The sequence below is a fragment of the Drosophila guanche genome, unplaced genomic scaffold (genome assembly GCF_900245975.1).
Source record: "Drosophila guanche unplaced genomic scaffold, DGUA_6, whole genome shotgun sequence".
Classification (NCBI taxonomy): Eukaryota; Metazoa; Arthropoda; class Insecta; order Diptera; family Drosophilidae; genus Drosophila; species Drosophila guanche.
In genome coordinates, this window is record NW_022995743.1 from 2,193,699 (window position 1) to 2,216,179 (window position 22,481).

A 22,481-nucleotide genomic window follows, 5' to 3' on the forward strand; every position below is an offset into this window, starting at 1 on the left:
ATGCACAACGCGTTTACATAGCGAACAGATTGCGAGAAGATTAATTGAGCAGAGGAGATTTAATAACTGTAAAAACACGATATGTAATTGATACTGCGCGTTGCGTTTGAAAAGCTTTTTGCGTGTACGTTATGCCAGAGACGATGCTTTGCTTTACCGTTGCTTTGCTTTACTGAATCGATCGCTGCCTGCGCATCGTTTTATGAGCTGCGAACATCGGCCAGAGTGAGAGAGAGATAGCAGATAGATATATTCGGAGAGCAAAAGCGAACAGCGAAATCGAGAGAGCGAGAGTGCACGCAACTTTGAGCAGAGAGAGATAGCGGCAAACAGACAAAACGAAGACGGGGAACAAAAGAGAGTTCTCCGCTTTGCACTAAAATGTGCGGGGGGTATATTTTACAGCTATAATGTACGTACCTGCTGCACAACGATGGTGGCGCGTGGCTGCTTGCAAACCGCAGCCGCCTCCATGGGATTTGCCGTAACATTGATGGGTCCAGCGCCACGCTCCTCCAGCTGAAAGCCGTAATCCTCTTTGGCTCTGCTCTTGTTTGACTTGGTCTTGAAGGAGCGCTTGCGGTTGGTGTCCGTTGGGCTGAGGGTCGACAGCTGACCGGAATCGCTGCCCGGACTGGGCATGTGCAGGTTGAGGGTGGAGGTGGAACCATGCTTGGGCGGGATCTGTTCGAACTTGTTGGCTATGTCGTCGAACTTGTTCAGCTCCGCGTAGGAGTGATCACTGGGCGAGGAGGAGGACTTGGCCTGCGGATAGAAGGCGTCCGATTGCGGCACATACTGCTGGTTCTCCCTGATGGTCGTGTGGATCACCGAGTCTGGTCGTATGCGCTTCGAGTTCTTGCGGGACGGTGGTCGATCCCGATCTCGATCTCTATCCCGCTCCCACTCGCGTTGCTCCTGGTGCAGATGCTGCTGCAGTTGCTCCTGCTGGCTGAGACGCGAGTACTGCTGGAAGATGTCCGCTCCCAGCTTCCGCTCGTACACCGAACGGTTCTCCGCCTCATCCGAGTCGCTGCTGACGCTGCCCGTCGACGAGCTGGGCGCAAAGCATTCCCTCTGGATTCTCTCGTGATCCAGCGCCTCCCGGTCAAAGGGAAACATGGTGCCAGGCGCCGCTGCCAGCTCACGCAGACAGCGCTCGCTGCTGCCGCTGGACGAGCTCGAGGAGTACTTTCGCTGCTGGGCGGCACTCACCGTGGCTGAGGGCGACAGCTGCTGGGGGGTCTGCCGTTGCTTGCCGGAAGAGCTGAAAAAGTGGCCATCCTTCATGGTGGGCGGCGCCGAGCTGACCTTGGCGATGGCCCCCGTCGAGGCGGAGGGTGTCGTTCGCTTCTTATCCCGCTTGGGGCTGTTGCGCCGGCTGTTCGATGGCGATACTCCGGGCGATATGTATGTGCGAGAGGCGTCATTTGCATTTGTGTCACGCTCCCTGGGACGCAGCTTCTTGTTGCGATTGCCGGCGGCAGTTGCCCCGCTGCCGCGTTCGTCATCCTCCTCATCGCCATCACCCTCGCTGGCGGGCACAGTGCGTCCCCCACCAGCACTGTGTACTCCCTCTGCTCCCTTGCCTGCTGCTGCTCCTCCTCCATTAGCTGGCCCCGCGTAGTACGAGTTGTAGCCACGACGCGTCTCTGCCTGCGCCTGGGGCTCGTCCTTGAATGTGAAATGACTGCGAGCCTTTTCGCTGCTGCGCGCCGACTTGGGTGACAGCGGGGGATCGAAGGTGAAGTGGTCCCGCACTCGTGTCGGCGGAGGCGCCGTGCTGGGCTCCCTACGGCTGCTCGGCTGTCGCTCCTCCCTGCGGCTCCCTGGCGAATGGCCACCAGCCGCTTGGCGTCGCTGTGACGAGAGCAGTGGAGTGGTGGACGACTGCTCAGCCGTCAATATGGATAAACAGGATTCCTGGCTCTGCAAGCGCGTGGCACGTTGAACAAATTCGCAAAATAAACAAACAGAAACATGTGTTAGGCCGCAGCAGTGTTGCAAAAGGTTTCAACTTGAGTATTGTAAATCGCGGCAGGCACTTTTCGCTGTTATTAACAGTTTACAGCGCAATTAATGTGAACAAAAAATGGAAATAACACCAAAAGAATCCATCAAATCAGGCAATCCTTACCTCCGTGCTGTCCTGCAGATTCATGTCGGGCCTGGGCGGATAGCGTGAGCAGCTCGTTAGTTCCAGTTCAGTGCCGATGCCGCCGCCGCTGCCGCTCGTCTCGTGCTCAGAATCGATTTGAATGGCGGTGAGCAGCGGCTCCTCCAGTGAACTGAATAGCGGCTCGCTGGGACCCGAGTTGTCGCCTGTTGGCGGCAGCAAAAGATGCAAAAACAGAGGAGAGACACCCAGCAGATTGATTAGTTGATTAATTAACCCGAGCTCTGGGGCCGTCTGGCCGTGGACATCCATCAACCAATCAATACCTACCCAAGTCCAAAGAGTCGCACGTCTCCGAGGTGTCCGTGTGGGTGACGTTCGTGATGAGCGTGGAGGCCGAGTCCGTGGATGTGTTGATGTTGGTGTCCGGTATGGAGGCTGACGATGTGCCCATTACAACCAGCTGCAAGTCAGGCAAGGAATTGCATTAGCATGAGGCACACTCAAAGGGTTACTCCTTGCACACTCACCTTGGGCACTCCACCGCCTGCCACGGCCATGCTGTGCATTCCACTCACAGAATTGTGGTAGGCGCTGGACACGGGATTCAGCGGCAGGCCGTTCAGTGGCGTCGCCGACGAGGATGTCGTCGAGGCATTGATCTTGTTCTTGATGCTGCGACCGCTCTTAAAGTACAGTCGCCGCAGCGCCGTGGCCGTTGATGAGCCCGAAGTGCTGAAGCCATCATTGTCGGAGCCGCTGGAGTTGCTGCCGCCCGAGAAGATCCCACCACCATTCAGGGCTGCCACGACTGCTGCCCGCGTGGCCGTTGGTGTTGATGGCTTCGACCGGGACGCATCGCTGGCGGGTGAAGCGACGACAGACGGCACGTTCCTGTGGCTGGGACGCGGCGAAGCGTTCGGACTGGCTGCGCTCTGGGTGTGGACGGGCGTGGAGGAGCGTTGGACGTTGGAGCTGCCACTGGAGGATGTTTGGCCCAGTGCCAGCGCCATCATGGCAGCGGATCGAGTGCTCATGTAGCAGGCGGGCGGTCGGGATTTGCCGGCAATGGAATTGTTGATGTTGCTGCTGTTGCTTCCCTGTGCTGCATTTGTTACAGACGCCGTCATGGCTGCGAGAGACCAAGCAAGAGGATGTTTAAGTCAAGGATTCCCTCAGAGATTGCTTCCGTTTGGCAGCTGACCTCACCGCCGCCTATACCTGTCGCTCATCAAAGGCCGCAAAATCAACTGAATTGGCCACAAGAATAGTCAGCGGATTGCACCCCCACCAGCCCTCAGCCCGGGGCACTAAATCAACAAATAAAATCGATAAACTATAGCGTGACAGCGGCGCCTCCACCCCATTTGTAGCTCACATGTTGCGCCATTAAGTGACTCAGTTCCCAGTTCCCAGTTCCCAAGTCCCAGTAGGGGTTGCTCGAGTGGCTCTGTGGCTGGCAATTTCCGCTGGGGACTTTCCCCATTCCCAGATTCTGGGGGTTGTGGCAGATTTTTGCACGTAAACACAAAGCTAAATTTACGTGGAAACAAAGCCAACAATCAAACATCAGCCATTGAGATAATAATAATAATAATAATCGAATTCCCTTGGCCACAATTAATTGAGCGGGAAGTGGACGTCGGCAGAGCATGGACTGTACCGCTGTCTGGCTCGTCCGGCCCGTCGTCTCCTGTTGTTGTTTGAACAATGAACATTCCGTAATAGATTTTTCAATAGAAAGCGAGGGTAAGTATTCCCCCATCACTAATTTATTTATTTATTTATTTATAATTTTTGTGCAATATTTTAGGTCGGAGAGAAATGGCAAATGGAAAAGCAAACTTTTGGCTATCCACTCGCCTGTTTTTGGCTCCTTCTTCGACTGTTTTGGCTCCATTTGGTTAACCCAAATTCCATGCAAAAAGTATCCCGCATCGTCTGTCAAAGGTCAAGCAACTCGAGCGCCCCACAAAAAGAGGTCGTCTGTGGCCCACAAATCGTTGAAAGTTTGACAGCGGCCGGAAATGATATGCCCAGCAGTCATTTGCATATTTTTTGCTGTACATTATTTACGCGAATGTCGCGGAAAGTGTGTCAACTATCAGGCCAGGGACAACTTGGGTACGTACCTTTGGAGCTCCTCCTGGACGTGGCTGGGGCTGGTGCAGCTGTTATAGGCGCCCCCGAGGCTGAGGTGGCGGCGCGCGCTGGACTGCTGTCGCGAAAGATGGGAGAGCCGGGCACATAGCGGTCAGGCTGTAAAAACAAGTGAAAGGTTTTCGCTTAATTACAGTTCTAAAGAAGAATTCTTTATCGATGTTAGTACGATAAGATATCACGGTACAGGGCTTCGTGGCAAGTCTGTTTATTGTGTGTCGCTTTTGTACAAACATCCGTCAAGTTGTCAGCAGTCTTGTTGGACAGCAATCGAACTTCGCTCAGTCAAGTGGCAAACGTTAACGGCAACGCGTAACCATCGTCCCGTCAGCCGAGACGCCTCCAACTGTCAGTGTCCATAAGAACCAATAGAAGTCAAAGCATCGCGTTGACGGCATGGAAATGATGTCTGCAGTGTCGCAAATCCCACTACGGATGGTTCTCTACGTCGCCTTACTGTCGCTGGGCATCACAAATGGTTTGTCTGTCCGCAGGGTTTCCCCAAAAAGCAAAACCCATCATCATCCCACTCATCATCAGTCTCGAGTGCCTTCCCACTTGGCAGCTCATTTTCTGCTTAACTTAATTAGCTCTTTTATGGCGAAATGTAGTGCTCATAACGAGTCATACGTCTCAGTCTCTGTTTTCCCCCCGCATTTTCAGGTACATTTTGAAATGTTCTTGGCATGGATGTGATCTGGCCAGGGACCTCCAATTGATTCAACAGAACTTTAGACCATTCAATTTCTATTCTTACATTTTTTTTGGTTGAAAAATTGTGAGCGTTTTCAGTTTATTTCTTTTCTGGTCTGCCTTTTGCTGTTCTTGTTCGCCTTTCAGCTGTCTACGTCACTCGCCAGTGACCGCATTCAAAATTTATTGATTGCCACACACAAAAAGATGATACAAATCATTTCCCAAAGATCTGTGCAGAGCGCAAAGTTGTTTGCTATTCGGTGTACAGCGCAGCAGGGTGAATTTACTTGCAAGGTGACGTCTTTCAGTATGCATGAAAACAATAACAGGCGCTAGTCTCTCTTAGGGCCGAGAGAGCGTTGTTCAACACTCTATTGGTCCACGACTTCACCTTCTTAGTGAATTCCCCTTGCAGCTGAATAGTGTCTGTGTCTATTATTCGAAGGGCATAATAAGCAACAACCTGCATTTATTTAGCTAATATTTGACACTATCTACTGCAAATATCATTTGTTCCTTTGCGACATTTATCTACTGCAAACATCACAAAATCATTACACAAATGGGCACCAACTATGACTGTTATAATTCTGATACAATTCTCTATCTTTTCGACTACCGCGAATCCGCCAGCAAAGCGTGCCAAGAATCAAATTTTATGCAGAATTCAAAATGCAAAATCGCGACAGAAATAGCAGCGAGATGAGGGGCCAACGCAATTCTTGGTAATTGTGGAGGCTTTTGATTTTGAAGGCGATCTTTCTTTTTTGTTAGGAGAACATTTGGCCAGAGTGTGATGCCAAGAGTCTCGTGTCATCGGTCCGTTTACACATGGTCGGTCCACTCTCTGTGGGGTGTTGGGGGCTGTTGCCCATTGACGTCATTGTTATTACACAAAAAAGGCATATACAAATTTAGAATAGATCTGTGGGGTTGTGCGGGGTGTACGGGGTACGGGTGGGGGTACGGGCGATACATGTCGAGGACGTTGTCGTGCCACTTGGCAAATAGACAGAAAGTCTGCTGCCAAAATTTCTCACTTTAATTCAATTAATTATTGTATTTTTATAGATAGATGCTGTGGATGTTTGTTGTTGTTGCGGCCGCTTGGGGGCTATTAATAAATTCTAAGAAAAGCACAGCGACAACATGCAGCAAATGATGAACGTGATGATCATCATTAAAATCATATTGAGAAAACAACAACAAACCGAAAGCGAAAGGCAACGCAGGCGAGCGTCATGACCTCGTTCAATATTTCTCAGCTCTTTCGCTGCTGTCGCTATCTCTCTCTATCTATCGCTCTCTGCTGTACTCACGCTGTTCTAAGCTCTCTTTATGCTCTCCTTCTTCCTGCAGCACTCGACTGTTATATTTGCACGTATTTGGACGGCTACAGTGATGACTCCTGTGTGACCAACGCCAGCTCTGTCAAGGTTCTCAACTGCAGCACGAAATACTGCCTCACGATGCGCCAGGAGTCGATTGTAAGTATGTAGATTACACTGAGCAAAAGAAAAGTGGTGCTTAACCCTTCCCTGTTTAGCCTTTTGATCAACATATTTATGCAAAGTTCTTGCCAAAAAGCTAGCTAAATTCTCATCTCTAGTCACGGCAACGTGCTGGTAGCTGCCGCTTTTTCTCAAGTGTGTTTCCTGCTCCAAAATGCTCATAAAAAGTCGCTGCGGAACGTGCCGCAAATGTTTGCAGACTTGCCACGGCTATGGCCAGGCGTTTAACTCTACGCTATACGTATGCGGGCAGCACCCGCAACTGGGAGCCACACTCCCAGTTGTTGTTGGCTACAAAGTGGGACATGGCATGCCTGGTTTTTATGCAGACCTACAACCTTTGTGCGCGCAACTTTGTTTGCCAAAATGTTGCCATAGCCGAGAAAGTTTCCGCCCACTACCCCCCCTCTCGAAATTAGCGAATCGCACGTAGAGCGCGGTACAACGAAATAAAAGGCGACCATTAACTAACTGCTTTTAGTGGCAGAGCAGAGCAGAAGAGAGCGGAGCAGTGAAGAGAAGAGAGCGGAACAGTGGTGAAGAGAGTGGAGCAGAACATAACGGAACATAGCAGTGAGGAGCAAAGCAGATCAGAGCAAAACAGAGTTATGTCTGAAACTAACAACTAATTGAATTCCTTGCTGTACTCTCGGCATATGTGCATCTGCCTGTGGGCGCCCAGAAGTGTCTGCTGCAAAGTCTGCCACTTGACGCCAGAGCCCCCCCTTCGTGTGGAGCGCTCATCCTGGATTGTTTTTTCACGCTATTGAAAGCTTTTTCCACGCTTTCATTTCACACTGTAAGCAGCTGAAATCAAACACACAAAAGAGCGAGAGAAAACACGGCAGGCAAACCAAAAAACAGACTGCATAAAAAATCCATTACCATAATTTAATGGAAAGCCAGAAAGGCGTACAAAAAGCTACCGCCCACACACAGGCAAACGAGCCAGCGACAGCCATAGGAGTGTCTGGGACTAGGACAGGGGCTGACACTGGGTCTGGGGCTTAGACTGGCTTACATGGCACCCCACAAAGTCAACGTAAAGTCTCTACGCGTCTCCGCCTCCTCTGTGTGTTTGCATAACCAGATGAGTTTTAAAATTTGCAGGCGCCTCATTAGATGGGCCCAAAAATTGCTGATTCAATTTAGAGCGGCATCAAAGACGCTTGGCCTAGCGGGGATTAGACGGCGAGTGCTCAGAGCTCGGAGCTTGGATGCCATATGTGTATGAGCCATGCAGTTGGTTGGCAATTAAAACTTTGTTCCCTGGTGTGGAAGAAAGAAGAAACTCTCATTTAAATTCCATTCATGGCATAGTTTGGAATTTATTCATTCCATTCGTATAGTTCCATTTCAAGTGGCTGCCTAATTGTGATGAATGCCCAGGCAATAATATCGTTAATCAGACACTCGAAAAGTTGGACCAATATTTCGTTCTCCCATTCTCCCTGTTCTTACAGCGCAATGCGAGCAAAGTGATATCCTTTCTACGTGACTGCCAGGATAAACCCATGGTGAGTGGAACTACTGACCCTTTGGCCCGAACCCTTTCTCTATTTATTGATCCACATTTGACAGCTGCCGAATGGCAACACGCCGGATGGCTCCTTCCGCACCTACTACAGCTCCTGCCAGCAGAATCTCTGCAATGGACACAATGGACGCATCAAGAACTCGACGGGTGGCGCAGCTAGCAGTGGCAGCGGCATCCACAATGCCATTGTGCCCGGCAAGAATACGGGCCACAGCAGCAGCCATGGCAACGGCCAGGCATTCGCATTTGCATTCGGCTTGGGCCTATTCCTTCTGTTGGCCAAACGCCTACGATGCTGCCTGCCACAGCTGTAAGGAGGAGTGAGGGACAAGGACGACTTCAAACTCAATCAGTGTGCTGGGCATTTTGTGTCTCCTCTCGGTGTGCAATTAAACTGCTTTTAGTAGGCCCACCCCCCGGCTGCCGGCCACTAATTAGTATGGCCCGAGTGCTGTAATAACCTTTGACAGCCACCGAAACTTTTGCGTGTGGTTTTGTGCAGTTTATTGACATGGCAGCCCGAAGCCCGAAGCCCGAAGGCTGAAGCTGAAGGCAAAACCGCAGGCCACGTTGGTAATTGCAGCGACCGCCAGGCAGGCTCTTAGGCCTCTGTACAGCTTCCGGCATGTCCACGTCCCTCACCAGAATCCAATCATAAATATATGTATGTAAATATGTATTTGTTGTCCAGCTAACAGCACTTTCGTGTGCCACTAATTGTATTTTGTCTAATGGTCAAGCAATGAAACACGAAAACATTTCAATGCAAATGCCTGTGAAAAATATGCAAAAATATTAGCAGAAGGTTGTGGCAACTAAGGATATATAAAACGTATAGTAGGGGAGTCTCTCTCCTACTCAAATTTGACATTTTGCCGTATTTGGTCTTCGCTCCAATAAATCACAGAATTTTTGCCCAGTCCTTGTCTATGTTAGAGCTAGTGTAAACATGCACATACAGTGCGTCAGGCAAGTATTCTCACAAGGCAAACAGCCAAGGATTTGAAGTAAATTATTGCCTGGCAGCAGCTAATGGAAACATCAACTTCAAATGCAAAAGAAAAATGTTCTTTGCTGGGTGCGCACACTTCTCGCACTCACTGTACGTGTAGCTTGTGTTTGTTTGGTCTTTACGCCTTAAAGTTGACTCCCGACTGTGTTCCATGAATTTTCTCCCACACGTTTTGACACGCCAAAAACAATCAAACCAGGAAACAACAACAACTGGAACATGAAAAGTGACCTGACACGCCCCGTTTAACGCCCACAGCTAGTACATTTTGTTGCTAGTGGAATTTCATTTTCGTGGCAACAAAGTTTAAACGGGTCTCTAGGGATGCATGTGGCATAGGTATGGCTGGAAATGCTTAAACCAATCCATCCAGTTTCAGCTGAATGAACTCCTAAAGCGGCAGAGACATGAAGAGAATGCTGAATACAGAAGAGCAAAATAAAGAGCAGAAAGCAACAGAGTTATGTACCTGCACCCCCCCCAGCCGCAATATTAAATATTCACTAATTGAAATGTTGTCAGCGGGAGGAGGAGGAGGAGGAGGAGAAGGAGAAGGAGAAGAAACAACAGCAATAAGAGGACCAGCAGCAGGAGCAGCAGCATCCAACCATGCAAACAATTATTTTTAATTTATAAATTAATGCAAACATCTCTCCCGCCAAGCAAGCAACCATCCTTCCAGGTGCTGCATACTTAAGAATTTTTACTCGACAAATATTGACTTGATCCCAATTGCGAGTTGTTAGCCGAAAAGTAAGGAAAAGTTGAAAGCATTCCTTCAGTCGCCGTGCCCCCACTGAGGCGTGTGGGCTTGCCGCTCACTTGACAGTTGGCCACCGTCACAGCGGGCCATAAACAATGGAGTCCCCAACCAGAAATGGGTGATGGCGTGGTTCACTTTGTTCTTATTTACAGCTCACCAGACCCCACTGTGAGCTGAGGGAATTTTCTTCAAAGAAAAAGCAGCCGAAAGGGCAGCAGTCGCAGCTGCAGATACTCTTTCAGAGGGTTAGGCTTTGGTTGGACTTTCCACTGCTTGATTCTTGCACTGGCAAGCAGTTGAACCGATTCGAATTACCCTCTGGCAGTGCATCCGAAAAGCAAGGTGTGCACTGGCAGACATCATTGTAAATTTACTCGACTCGAAATGGGAACGCCGTCAGATAAACGCTGACAGTTTTGGATGGCTGGATGGGGGGGATTTTGTGTCCACATTTCTGAGTCAGCGGGTTGTCTGCGTCTGGCTGTGGGGCGGCTATAGAAAATAGTTCGAGTCCGCTTGTGATTCCCTTGGTCTGGTTATTGCCAATTCACAGTCCCCCGCCATTGGCTGCCTTTGGCCCAGCCCCAGATCCAGCTCCGGGAGTTCCATCCTCGGTGCATTGAACCCCCCCACACAGCACACACAGCACACAGCACAGAGCAGTCTGGACAGCTGACTGTGTGTCTGCTGGGTTCTTGGTATCATTTCGCATCGTTCTGGTCGTTGCGTTTCCCTCTTCTGGGAAATGAATGAAAATAAATGGCACAAAGCGAAATGTGAAATGCGTGCCGGAAACTATGGCAGGGTGGAAAAAACCCTTTCTCTTGTCGGCTATGGGATGATTTCCCATTATTATAATGGCAGTGCACACCGGATAGACAGAGTCAAAGGACAGTCCCACTCTCAGTTACAGTCGCAGTCCGCACTTACAGTCGCAGTCCACAATTACAGTCACACCTGCAGCTGCCTGTGTTTTGGGCTGTGCCTGGGCCACTGCCCTATCATTTTTTGTATAGCGAATTTTCGAGTAAAAGGCAGATCCTCACATGAATAAGTAAACATTCACCACCATCAAAAGTAAGTGCCCCCCGAGTATGTGTTATAAAAATCATTTTGACAAAATTTCGCCATAACAATAATACGAAATAAAATGAAAAAAATTCAATCCAGAACAACAGCAGGAATAATCGAAAAATAAGATAAAGCCAGGCGGAAGGCGAAGGCGGAACCAGGCAGCGTGAAAGTCGCTTGATTTATGCCCTTCGCTCTCTCCGCTCTTCGTTCTGCTCTCTTCGCTCTGCTCTCTTCGCTCAACGCTTTGCTCTCTCCATTACCTGCGCTACCGACAATCACAGCAGTAGAGTGTACGGCGGCGGCTGCAGCGACGACCTAGGAAATGTGGAGCACGTTTCGGGAGCGCAAGTGGGCGTGGCAGCTGCCAGGAGGCAATGGACGTGCCTCCATGCCATGCCATGCCATGCCATCTTTGCATAATATTTATATACAATTTCCTCATTTGTTATTTTTATTTGAATTTCTCCCTGTTTGTGCTATCAATGAATAAAATATGAAGCGGGTCGGGTCGAGCAAATTGCAATTAAATAATTAAAATCAAGACAATGAAAACCGCAAAGCTGTGCATTTGATGTATGCATAGAGCTACATATATGTACACACATACATATTTACATATGTATTTACATATGCACATTGCTCACCGTTTTTTGCCACACAAAAAGGTTATTGATGAGCACTTTGGCCTATTTTATCAAAATCAAAAACGACACAGCAACGTCACCGCCGGGCAGCCCTCTGTTTGCTGGCAACTGAAGCGTGAAATGTGGCCCGACACTGGCGGGCAACGCGCCAGCCAGCATACATTAAATCTTGCGAAAGTTTAGCAACAGTTCTCCCCATCCCTCTGTGCTTAGCACACCTCAGCGCGGTGCAGGGGCCGAATGCTTGGGCTTATATTAGACTTTTGGCAAGTGGCTAGACGACAAATGACGACTGATCGAGCAGCCAGAGCTCCCTCCCCCTTGGACTGCTCCCTGTCGGGCACAAGGCGTGGGCGAAGATGCTTCCAGGAAATCCCCATGATTCACTTGGGGCTGCTGTCGCCGCCGGCTGGGATTCAGTCACTCAAATCGCTGCAGGAATGAGCGGGAAATGCCAGGAATGCCAAAATATTGATGAAAGTCAAGCCGAGGCTCTTAGCCGTGCCAATGCGGCAGATATGAGAACATCAAGGAAAATGTCGAAAATATGTACAAACTTATGTATACATTATACTTATGTACATACGATTGTAATTTCATATCTACTGTACTCCCCAGTATGTGCCTGAGTGAGTGTGGCAACAAAAGATCACCCGCTGAATGAGCAGACACATTTATTTGTTGCCATTGCCTCATCTTGACAATCAATTAATTTTCCCCCAGCCTCTGCCCGCTGCTGTCGACAAAGGAAAGTGGCGTCGCGGGCGCTAATTGTTTTTAATGCAAAATGGCAAAAGGATTTAATAGGGGAGAGCATTAAGAATGGATTTTTAAAACCATTTCAATTATGCCATAAGTTTGCCATCAATCTGCCTGCCCCTCCTCCCCCCACCACTACTTCGGGCGTTCCAATGACGTCAAAGATTGCAACACTCTGCAGCTCTTCAGCGAGTGCATCCCATTCCGAATCCCCTCCAATCTCCGACAGCTTTGTCTGCGCCAAAGTTCACTGACACTTTCATGAGGTTTTTTCTTGGCTCTCGATAAAAATAGTTTTTCTTTTACTTACATTTTCGCGGGCGACCGAGTGGAAGTCCGCTTTCTGTGCATTTGGCCACATTCATTTGGAGTAAACGGCAAAATCCACTCAACTAAAATGTGGCCTAGAGTAATCAAGCAACTAGTAATTAAAACTGCAAAAATAGTCACAGGCACCACATTCATATTTATGAAACATAAATATAGACTACCCAAAACAGCCATAAAACAAATACAAAAACAAAAAGGAGGTTAACCAATTTGTTCGCTTGCGGCTGGGAGTGACAACAAAAGGAGGTGGCGGCTGTGGAGGCTTTTTAAAAATGAGTTTCCGTATTTCATTCAGCCAACCATTCCCAACCACATTGCATTTTCCATAAATATATATTTTCCAACATTTCTCTTTTCATTATTCGCACTCTCAAAACTGAGTCAATGCAATGCGTGGGCTGTGCGTTGCAGCTGCAGCGCCGAAAATACATTTTCAAAAATGTCACAGCAAAATGTGTTAGAAATTTCTGCTGCCCCCTGCTGTTAGCGTGGGTGGCCGATGGCCAAATTGCAAGGAGTCAATGCGCTCATCAAGCCAACTATTTCAACCAAAAGAAGTGAAAGCCAAAATCAATCATGCAGGCAGGCAGGAGGCGCAGACAGTTGTCGATCGAAGAAGTTCAGGGTTCTGCCCAGTTCAACAATAGTTCTGCTTAACGAGAAAACAATAAATAAATAAAATATTCCCACCGGACAGACAACAAGCCGTGTGACGTTTTTGTGGCTAATTTTCATTGCCTCTAGCGGGTGCGCGCGTCCTTCAGGGCACTTGCCAAATATCGGCGCTAATTTGTCAACAGCTCGGCAGCAAAACAAACTGAGCAAAACAATGTGCATAAATATATATTCAATATATTGGCAAAAGAATATACCAGAACCACTATAATATTGCTGCCGGAACACAATCGAAATTGCAACAGATTGAGGAGCAGACAGGCGATACGCTGCATCAGCTGTAAGCAGCCAAGTTGGAGAGTGCTTCGGGCATGACTCTTGGCTCGTGCCTAGGGGCACGCACTTGAGAAAGTTTGTTACTTTCAGTTTTATTCCACCCATTGAGCACACCGCACTTTTGGGCCAAGTGGCGGGCAAGGCAACTCTGTTGGCTGACTTTTCAATTTTTGCACAAATACTTTAAAGCTGCTGCAGCCTCTATTCCTGCTGTGCCTTAATTCAATTATATTCGCCGCTTGGGCTTGGGCAAACTTCGTTTGGGCGGCACTAAAAGCCTGAAATAGGATTAAGCAAAAGGAAATGCATTCAAGTGTGGCAGCCAGCAGCAAGCAGCAAGCAGCGGAAAGCCTTAAATCGAATTTATTTCCTTTAAAAATACTCGTTTAAAAATACCCGCAAAAAGGAACACTCCAGTGTAGGGTAATTATTACATTTCTCCACCCCTGCTACATATACACCTTTGTCAAGGCAACCCTGACTATTGCTGTCGATTTTGCGGCGCAGTCAGCTCTGACTTTTTATTCAGGCTCGATTGGAGAAGGCTTCGAGCTTCCGTCTGAACATCCGAGCAGTCATTCTTTCGAAAGTTGTGCCAGCGAGCGGAGCTCATGTAAAGTGAAAAGTCAAAAATAAAAATTCAAATTCCTCTCTCAGAGTCGTTGTGTGAGACGTGTCCAGTAAAATACAACTACAACTGCATTCATTACGCAGCGTGTCTACCAATACCCCCCCCAACCGCGTTCTCGAGTTCATTCACACACACAGTTCAACATTTTAAAGTGAAAAATTCCGCAATTGTCGCACACACACGCACACACACACACACATAAACAGGCAAACGAAATAGCGAAAAAGCGAACGCCGGCTGTGTGAGCTGACTTGCCGCGGAAGGGAAGAAAAGGAAGAGCGAGAAGGAGCAAAGTAAGTTCTAGAAGCAGCAAAGAAGAGACGAAAAAATGGTCAACGAATCGAAGCCCACTGTGCCCAAGCCCAGCACCAAGGAGGTGGAGTGCCAGTCATCCGACTGCGAGAACTCCTGCGCCATGCCGGAGCAGCCGCTGGTCATCTCCCCGAAGGGCGCTCGTGTGGGTATCTTCAATGCCGAGGACTTCTTGTCGCGCGCTCAGATGAATGATAAAATCAACAACATTCTGCGCTCGCCCACCAAGCCGGCCAACGGTGTGCGCCAGCGCTCTGTCTACACCAACAATCCATCGCCGGTGAGTGAAAATTGCTAGTAATAATATGAACATTTTTTCCTTCTCTTCTTTTTTTCTCATATACCAAAACTTGCTTGTCATAAATGAAGAACTTTCTCTTCTCTTCTTTCTTTTCTTATTCCAAAATGGTGCGTCATTTGGCCAGCAGGCTAACAGCCGTCGGCGCAGCTGCAGTGTCTTAACAGACGCCGCCTCAGCAGGCGTCAGCGTAGCGGCAGTGTTTTAACAGCTGCCGGCGCAGCTGCAGTGTCTTAACAGACGCCGCCGCAGCAGGCGTCTGCGCAGCGTCAGTGTCTTAACAGCGGAATTTGTCTTATAGCCGCAAGAGCAGTGTATTAACAGCTCGTTAACAGTGGAATCTGTCTTATAGCCGCAGTCGCAGCTGGCAGAGCTCGATGGCAGAGCGGCATTGACAGGTCACACTCGTTTCACTCTCTTCTTTCGTTTCTTCCATGTTTCCCATCTCGCTCTAATCTGTGCATTTTCACTTCATATTTTAAACCCTTTAACCACTTTTCTGCTATTCTAATAACATTTAACATATTTATGTGGCTTTTTTGCATGTTATATAACAGAGTTGTATAACAGAGTGTCAATATTCTGTTGTTGGCAATTATTTCACCACGTCACTCGATTACTCTGCTGCTGTTCCACTTCCGCTCGTTTCAATCGTTCTCTCTCCTCCAAGCCTCTCTCTTTTCCCTCCGCTAACCTTCGCTGCTCCCTCTCGCCTTCTCATCCTCATCCACCCACAGCAGGCCAGCATGCGCATTGGCATGACGGGCGGACAGCTGTCGCAGCGCGTCAGCAACCTCTCGCTATCCTCCGGCGGTTGCCGCATGGAACAACTCGTCAGCGTCAGCGGCAGCGGCAGCAGCAGCAGCCTCACTGGCAGCGCCAGCGCCAGCGCCAGCGTCGGCACCAACACCACCGGCAACGGGTTGGTCAACGATCCAGCCTTTGCTTATCAGAGCGGCAGCCAGTCGGCCCGTCAATACGTGCACTCGCCCGGCACACACCTGCCCAAGCAGCCGCAGTACTCGGCTAGCAATTTGCAGGGAATGGAGGCTGCTGGCAACGTGTCGCGCAGCGGTAAGGCACTCACCGCACGCCATCACACCCCGTCCAGCTATGGCTTCGAGGGTGAGCAGATGTATGGTCAGGTGAGTGAAGCACTTCCTAGCTCAAGGTATGCAGCCACAACTGTAATCCGTTGCAGGCCAAGGGTCAATTGGCGCCCCCAATGCCGCCACCACCCTACGCCCTGGGTCGCTGGAGCAGCACACGCCTCTTCAAGTTCGAGAACAACTCACCGCCGCCATTTCCCGGCTCTGGCCCCATGGCCATGTCGAATGGCACCATACAGTTGCGCCTGCGCGATGGAGTGCGGTGAGTGTGCAGTAACTGAACCTTTGGCCTTCTTGAGATGACTTCTTGCTTGCAGCATTGACATGACTCTGGACAAGGCGGTGCGCGTGCTCAATCAGCGCAGCATGGTGGCAGTTGCTTTATCGCGCAACACCAGCAACTCGGCCATGATCCATCCGAACGGACGCATCTTGCAGAGCGGCTCCAAGGTCGAAATTGTCACCTACGACGGCATGAAGGGCAACAATTTTGTGTGCGTACAAAAGAGTGTACCAATTTCAATGCTCCTAATCCTAAACCCTTTTGCAGTCGCTATGCCAAGATGTGGTACAAGGGTGTGAGCTTCACCAGCGAGTCGTGTGCGCTCATCTACATGGTGGACACGGCCGGTACGCGCACCACAACCGACACTTTCACCGATCTGACCAAGGACTACACACTGGCAGTGTTCTATGAGTGAGTAACTGGAGCCCCAGGCAGAGTGTTTATGTAAATCCCGACTTGTCCCCACCAGCGACTCTCGCCATGGTCCCTCTTATGTGGCTGAAGCCCACGAAGTGATTGCCAATGCGTCTTACAGCTATGCCGAGGATGGCACCGAGATCTATGACATCAACGGATTTCGCATCACCCAGGCAGCCGATGGCCTGGTGAAGGTCACACGCGTCTACAACAAGTGCCTGATCCGCACCAGTCCTGGCAATGGATCGGCCACTTTGACCACACCGGGCATCCATTGCACCGCCTCTCTGGGCAAGACTTCGCATCTGTTTGTGCGGTAGGTTTCTGCACTGCTTGCACCAGGCACCACTGCTTGCTTCTAACTGCGTTCTCCTCCTCATTTTGCAGTCGCAACGAGAAGCGCATGCACTTTGATGGTTCCTGTTTCATTGTGCGCAACGCTGGCCACTCCGCTGGCTTCAATGAGAACAATTTGCTCATTGTCTACTGAGGAACATGCACTCACACAACACACACAACACACAACACACACACACACACACACACACAGATCTAAAGCAGCACATTTGAGGGACCTTGACGTGGAGAGGGATTCAGTTAGCAACGAGGCCCCAACTTTAGGATAAACAAAAAGGAATCGCAAGTGCATTTCGGATAAATAAGTTAGTGAAAACAGTCTGGGTGCCAATTCGCTCGACCTCAACCCCAACAACACATAGGAAGTGCGTTAATTAATTGTGTTAGCTATAGTTTCATGCATAGATATAGAGATTAATCCGTAGAGCAAAAGGATAACCCAGTCAGGCCAAAGCCAAAACCAAAACCCCGCAGCAAAATATCATTTCGTTTGCAGGTGCTCTGAAATGTTTTTAGCTCTAAATTAACATAGAAAAAACACACACAAAACACACAGATTTAGCAACGTGTTTTCTGTTTGTCAACAATTAGAGAGAAAAGTTCTCTGCGGCGTTACGTTGAGGCAAACGTAACGCCCGTGTCGTCGTTTCATTATTTCTCATTTTAGAGCTTGGCAGCTGTTAGCAATCCAATCCCAAGCATGTTCATCCGCAGCCGTACCACACACACCACACACAATTGAAAGAATCAGAAAAACACAGAGAAAGATAGGAATAGATGCACAAAGTGAGCGTCCCATTTGTAAATTAGTCTGTGCGACACACAACTCCTGCTGTCTTGAGGACAAATGCACACAAAACACAAGCCTTAAATGTACACAACACACACAACACACACACACACACACACGGAATTAAGTGCATTCAAATGCAGCCCATCAACGTTAACAGTTAAGCCCAGTGTGAAGCAACGTGCCTTAAGCCCTACGACCGACCATCTCCAACACTCAAAATTGTGCATATCATGTAAGAGAAATGAGAGAAATTCGTGTGCTCGCCTCGCTCCCTAAATCAATACGAAAGAAGTATAATAATAAATTGAAAATGCTGACGGCGGTGCCAGAGGAGGCGGCACCCCTCCAGCCGTCTGCTAATTTCTGCCAGTAAAGAAAATGTCAAGTGCCGACGAGTATTCATTTATTTGTGTATGTGCCTCTGTGTGCTGTACCTGCCTGTCATGCGGCACAGGGCCGGGCCGTTGGGGGAACATCGTTAATTTACAACAAAATTGTTTTATGGCCGACACTCCTCGGGCGGCCCTAGACGAAGGTTCGTTTCGCTTTTGGTTTTGTCAGCTTTAAGTGTGTGCTTCGAGATGTATTTCTGAATACCTGAAGCTCTGCAGATGTAAAAGTTGGATGGGAATGTGGAGAGGCCCAATTCAAGCAGTTTTAAGCACTGCTTTACCACACGCAGCTGTGTGCATGGCCAGTGTAGGGGGAGCAAAAAAGTGCACAGAAGAGACATACTTTTTGTGTGGGGGGTTGAGCCTTTTTCACTCGGTCGTTTCTTTACCTGCAAACAAATCCAAAAGCACAGGGATATCGGATCGGCTGTCATGCAGACTAAAGTTTCCAACAAACTGAAACGGTGGAGAAACGCCAGCTGCAGCACTGCTTGCTCTGGCTCTGGCTCTGGCTCTGGCTGTGGCTGTTGGTAAAGATTATTGGATAATGTCTTGCTTTTGGCGAAACTATCAGCCACGTCTGCCTCTGTCATAAGAAGAAAGTTTGTACCATGGTTAGAGAGAGAGAGAGAGAGGCAAAGTGAGTGATTGAAAGCGTGGAGCGAGGATTGAGCGGTGGTGCGGATACAGATACAGCAAGCAGCATAGTCCAGAGTGTGTGTGTGTGTGTGTGTGTGTGTCTATCTAATAGCTTTACTCAAGTGTAAGTCGAACCCCTGGGAACAAAAGCGAACCGCATAGCACACACATGGCATAAAGCATATTCAATGCTGCCACAGGAGACAGGAGACAGGAGGCAGTGGACTCCAACATCAAACGCTTTTCACACTTAATTGGGCGTAAAATTAAATCAGAATTGATTAGAACACTTGAATGACAACAGGCCCTGCCACTCCGCCCACATTCTCAGCATAAACAAACTTTTTGGTTTTCATTTTAGCAGCTGACGCACGGCAGCCAGGCACGTCGCCGACTTTGGGCCACGTTCGAATCCAGCGCACTAATTGCTGCCAGCAAAAGCAACTTCCCAGCTCCCTCCCTGCTCGACGGAAACTTTATGAAATTCAATTTCTCCTCCCAAGACAATTTTGCAGCATTATCGTTTAATGAGGCGACAATTATGCCCCCAAACTGCAGCGGCATTCGCACAGACATTCAATCAACTTTTGTCCATAGTTCGTACTCGGAACTCGAGTTCATTTCGCATGCATTTGGGCCTGGCCAAGCGGCAAATCAATTCGATTTCCGGCCTGAACAGAGTCCTGGCCAGGGATAATTACATTTTAACCAGCAGAGAGTGGAGTGGATGCAATGAAAGGCTGCCACTTAAAGGTGCTAAAAAAACGAATGCGAATGCGAATCGAAAGGAGCAGCAGGGCACAGGGCCACACTGAGTGCAATCAGCAATCAAATCAATCAAACACCAGCCGGAGCAGTGGATTGGATCAGGCAGATCAAAGTGTAGCCCAACACGATGAGAAAATGTCAACCCTGAGAGCTGAGAGAATTTGTGGCAAAAAGTTAAGCTACAAATTGGCGGTGAAAATTGGGCCAAAACTTGTGGCACTTGTGAAAATGCGACTGACTCGAAGTCCAGAGTAATTGCAATCGAGATTCCCCCCCAACTAATGCAGAACAATATTGTGTCAACATGATTATAATTGAGTTTAATTGAGCCGCAAAAGTAAGTCCAAAGCCAAAGAGGGGCGAGATATGTAAAATATTTTGCCATAATCCATAAACAGACGGAATAGATGGTGGAGATGGAGGTGCGCTACCAAAGGCTTTTCTAATGCTCGTTTTTTTTGGCTGGTTAGGCTGGAGCCAAAGTCCCAGCCCTGCCTCTGGTCCTGGCTCTGCTCCTGCCTCCATCCATTGCCTGTCATTGCTGTCAGCTGGCGTTGCCGGGGCAGGCCCTTAATTAAGTTGCCGCCGCTCTACCAAAATGCTCATTATTTCCCATTGCAAGACATTGCCGCGTTCAGTTGGTCTTCATTTGAAGTGGGTTTCCAGTTCCACGCCCACATTCAATTAACAACTTCATACCAATTGACGATTTAATTAAGTCTAATGCTTAAATGTTGTTTTTTGGTGGGCTCACCTTTTCCCCCTTGCCAATGTGTTGATATGCAAATCGAAGGTCAACAAGTTTTGGTTTGGGTATCAATCTGCCAAATAAATTTAATGAGCAAAACAAAAGTAAATTAAAATTTGCACAAAACCCACAGTAAGCCAGAATTAAGCAGTAAATATTTAAAGAATTATTTTCTATACACATTTCTGTCATTGCTTATGCTGTGGCTCAAGCAGTGCTGCTATGACCTGTGGCCAAGCAGCTCAAGCAGTGCTGCCCCAGCTACACATGTGACTCACTCAAGCAGTGCTGACTCAAGCTGAAGCTGCAGTTTTCGTGCAGTGCGTGTTGGGGTCAAGCAGTTACAGCTAATAATGCTGCTTACATTCTTATGGCAATTTGGCAAAGGGAAAGCGTGGTGCTGGTAAGCTGATTTCGAGTTACTCACATTCTGCACAATGCCATTGATGCGGTTGCCATCTGTCGCAGGAGCAGCTCCTGTTCTTGCTGCTGCGGTTCCAGTTGCTTCAAGTGCCCTTGCCTGTCCCGTTGCCGTTGACTTTGATGCCAGAACCGCCTTAGAATGCGGCAAGACACCAGCAGCACACTTTGTGGGCGATGACAAGGAGGAATTGGCTGCTGCTGCTGCTGCTGTTGGATTGGTGTATCTGCAGGAGCTGCTGGAGCTGTTGCTGGAGTTGACGTTGACGTTGTTTTGGTTGCTGTTGGGCGGCAGGGGAGAGGTGGGCGGTGTGGGTTGTTGTGTGGGAGCTGTGGGGCCCGTTCTGTTGCGTAAACGGGCCAACGCACTCCGTAGACCCTCCGTAGTGTCTGTGTCGGCCCACCTTCCAAATGAAATGCATCCGCAGTGCAATCTCACAGCCTGCGCCACACAGCCTCCCGACTGCTGTCCTCAGCTGTACCCTTGCGGCTTCCCTCTAGCTTCATGCACTAGCCGCAAAGTTTTTCCGCATTCATCTTTGGCATATCAAACATCAACCGCAAGTCCTGGTGCCAGGAGGTAGCTGCAGGCTGCAGTGCCCCGAAAGTTGTTCCGAAAAGTCAGCAATCCGGAGAGTAGCTGCAAGAGAATTATCAAAAATGATTAACAACTTTTATGCGCTGCAGTTGGAGGTTCAAACTATAGCGTATTGCTGGATTCAGCTCTACCCAGGGTCATGACCCTGTTTCATGTCTTTATGCAGCAAACTTTCGGCAACAAATGTCCCTTCAATGTGGCCCCAAGAGCCAACAAGACATTCCATTGAGAGAGAGCAACAAAAGGTTTTTGCCGGCACTGAAAGTGAATTCTGTAATTTCTGACACACAATTAAAATCATGTCCCACAGGTACTCCACTCCCCTTTGGCCCTCTACGCTGATATTGCCTCACAGCCCCACCGCTTGACTCCTGTCGCTGGCTGGGCTCCTGTGGCCGTCTGTTGTTGCCATCAAGGCCCAGCCCAGCCATTGTGGTGCCCCACCATGGTCCTGCCCTGAGTGCAAGGATTATTTAATGCTGCAACATTGCAGCTGTGACTAATGTGGCGAGTGCACACGACCAGCAGACAGGAGACAGGAGACAGCAGCCAGGAGCCATGAGATTTACCTCGCAGCAGCTGGAAGCTAAGCTCCTTTCATAAGCGTTGGATTATGAGCATTTGCGTGCATTTGCTGCTGGCCACTGCCACTCTCTTTTGAGCTGCAATTCAACTGATTTTCCTTGGAATTATCCCAGGACATACCAGGAGTGCCCTTTCCTTTATGCTGCTGCTAATAAAATAAACTTTAAGGGAGCACAAAACAAAACAAAACAAAACAAATGCTGAAGCATAATCAAAGAGAGAAGCTGAGGAAGCTGGCGGGGGGGGGTGCACAGCTGACAGCTGATTCCTGGCAGCCGGCAAAGCCTTTAAGCCAGCGTCTCAATGCCCAACTAAAAGTTGGCCCCGACAGGTGTATGCAAATGGAGAAAGTCATTAAAATGTTGCCGCTGCTCATGATAATAATGATTTGCCGGCACATTGTGTTGGCCTGGGAGACGAATGCTTTGGCTTTGGTCAGCCAGCACAGGAGGCCAATAAACACGGCCATAAAAGCAGCCATCGCAGCCCAAGCCCACCCATCAAATCACAGTGGCTTCTAAGGGGGGGAAACCATTGTAAACGAAATCATTTTCTGGCTTTGCTGTTTCAAAAAT

At 48.9% G+C, this 22,481-nt stretch overlaps 3 protein-coding genes across 4 annotated transcripts; 2 read left to right on the top strand and 1 right to left on the bottom strand.

The window, feature by feature from the left end:
• Nucleotides 1-153: 153 nt before the first annotated feature.
• LOC117591977 (pneumococcal serine-rich repeat protein-like) lies at nt 154-20,855 on the bottom strand. Its single transcript, XM_034285412.1, has 7 exons — nt 20,731-20,855; nt 4,249-4,375; nt 2,647-3,248; nt 2,447-2,579; nt 2,138-2,322; nt 421-1,929; nt 154-207 (listed from the first exon to the last, which is right to left on the bottom strand). Exons 3-7 carry the CDS (start codon nt 3,244-3,246, stop codon nt 154-156), a joined length of 2,481 nt encoding a protein of 826 aa, XP_034141303.1. The 5' UTR covers nt 3,247-3,248; nt 4,249-4,375; nt 20,731-20,855.
• LOC117591988 lies at nt 4,544-8,942 on the top strand. Its single transcript, XM_034285431.1, has 4 exons — nt 4,544-4,754; nt 6,332-6,459; nt 7,947-8,000; nt 8,065-8,942. The coding sequence occupies exons 1-4, from the start codon at nt 4,673-4,675 to the stop codon at nt 8,332-8,334; spliced, it is 534 nt and encodes a 177-aa protein (XP_034141322.1). The 5' UTR covers nt 4,544-4,672; the 3' UTR covers nt 8,335-8,942.
• Nucleotides 14,124-17,806, top strand: LOC117591981. Of its 2 annotated transcripts, none has more exons than XM_034285420.1 (7): nt 14,124-14,776; nt 15,532-15,939; nt 15,996-16,165; nt 16,221-16,397; nt 16,454-16,600; nt 16,659-16,922; nt 16,994-17,806. In XM_034285420.1, the coding sequence occupies exons 1-7, from the start codon at nt 14,513-14,515 to the stop codon at nt 17,094-17,096; spliced, it is 1,533 nt and encodes a 510-aa protein (XP_034141311.1). In that variant the 5' UTR covers nt 14,124-14,512; the 3' UTR covers nt 17,097-17,806. The 2 variants fall into 2 exon arrangements, with proteins under 2 accessions (XP_034141311.1, XP_034141312.1); XM_034285421.1 differs by having other exon boundaries at nt 15,535-15,939.
• Nucleotides 20,856-22,481: the final 1,626 nt, after the last annotated feature.

Bases quoted from the DNA above. Each gene is read 5' to 3' on its own strand.
- LOC117591981 (XM_034285420.1), top strand. From the start codon at position 14,513: ATGGTCAACGAATCGAAGCCCACTGTGCCCAAGCCCAGCACCAAGGAG. The intron at 14,777-15,531 runs GTGAGTGAAAAT...ATCCACCCACAG, and splicing joins ACACCAACAATCCATCGCCG to CAGGCCAGCATGCGCATTGG. The intron at 16,166-16,220 runs GTGAGTGTGCAG...TCTTGCTTGCAG, and splicing joins CGCCTGCGCGATGGAGTGCG to CATTGACATGACTCTGGACA.
- LOC117591988 (XM_034285431.1), top strand. From the start codon at position 4,673: ATGGAAATGATGTCTGCAGTGTCGCAAATCCCACTACGGATGGTTCTC. The intron at 6,460-7,946 runs GTAAGTATGTAG...CTGTTCTTACAG, and splicing joins CGATGCGCCAGGAGTCGATT to CGCAATGCGAGCAAAGTGAT. The intron at 8,001-8,064 runs GTGAGTGGAACT...CACATTTGACAG, and splicing joins ACTGCCAGGATAAACCCATG to CTGCCGAATGGCAACACGCC.
- LOC117591977 (XM_034285412.1), bottom strand. From the start codon at position 3,246: ATGACGGCGTCTGTAACAAATGCAGCACAGGGAAGCAACAGCAGCAAC. The intron at 2,580-2,646 runs GTGAGTGTGCAA...CCTGACTTGCAG, and splicing joins CAGGCGGTGGAGTGCCCAAG to CTGGTTGTAATGGGCACATC. The intron at 2,323-2,446 runs GTAGGTATTGAT...TGCCGCCAACAG, and splicing joins GTGCGACTCTTTGGACTTGG to GCGACAACTCGGGTCCCAGC.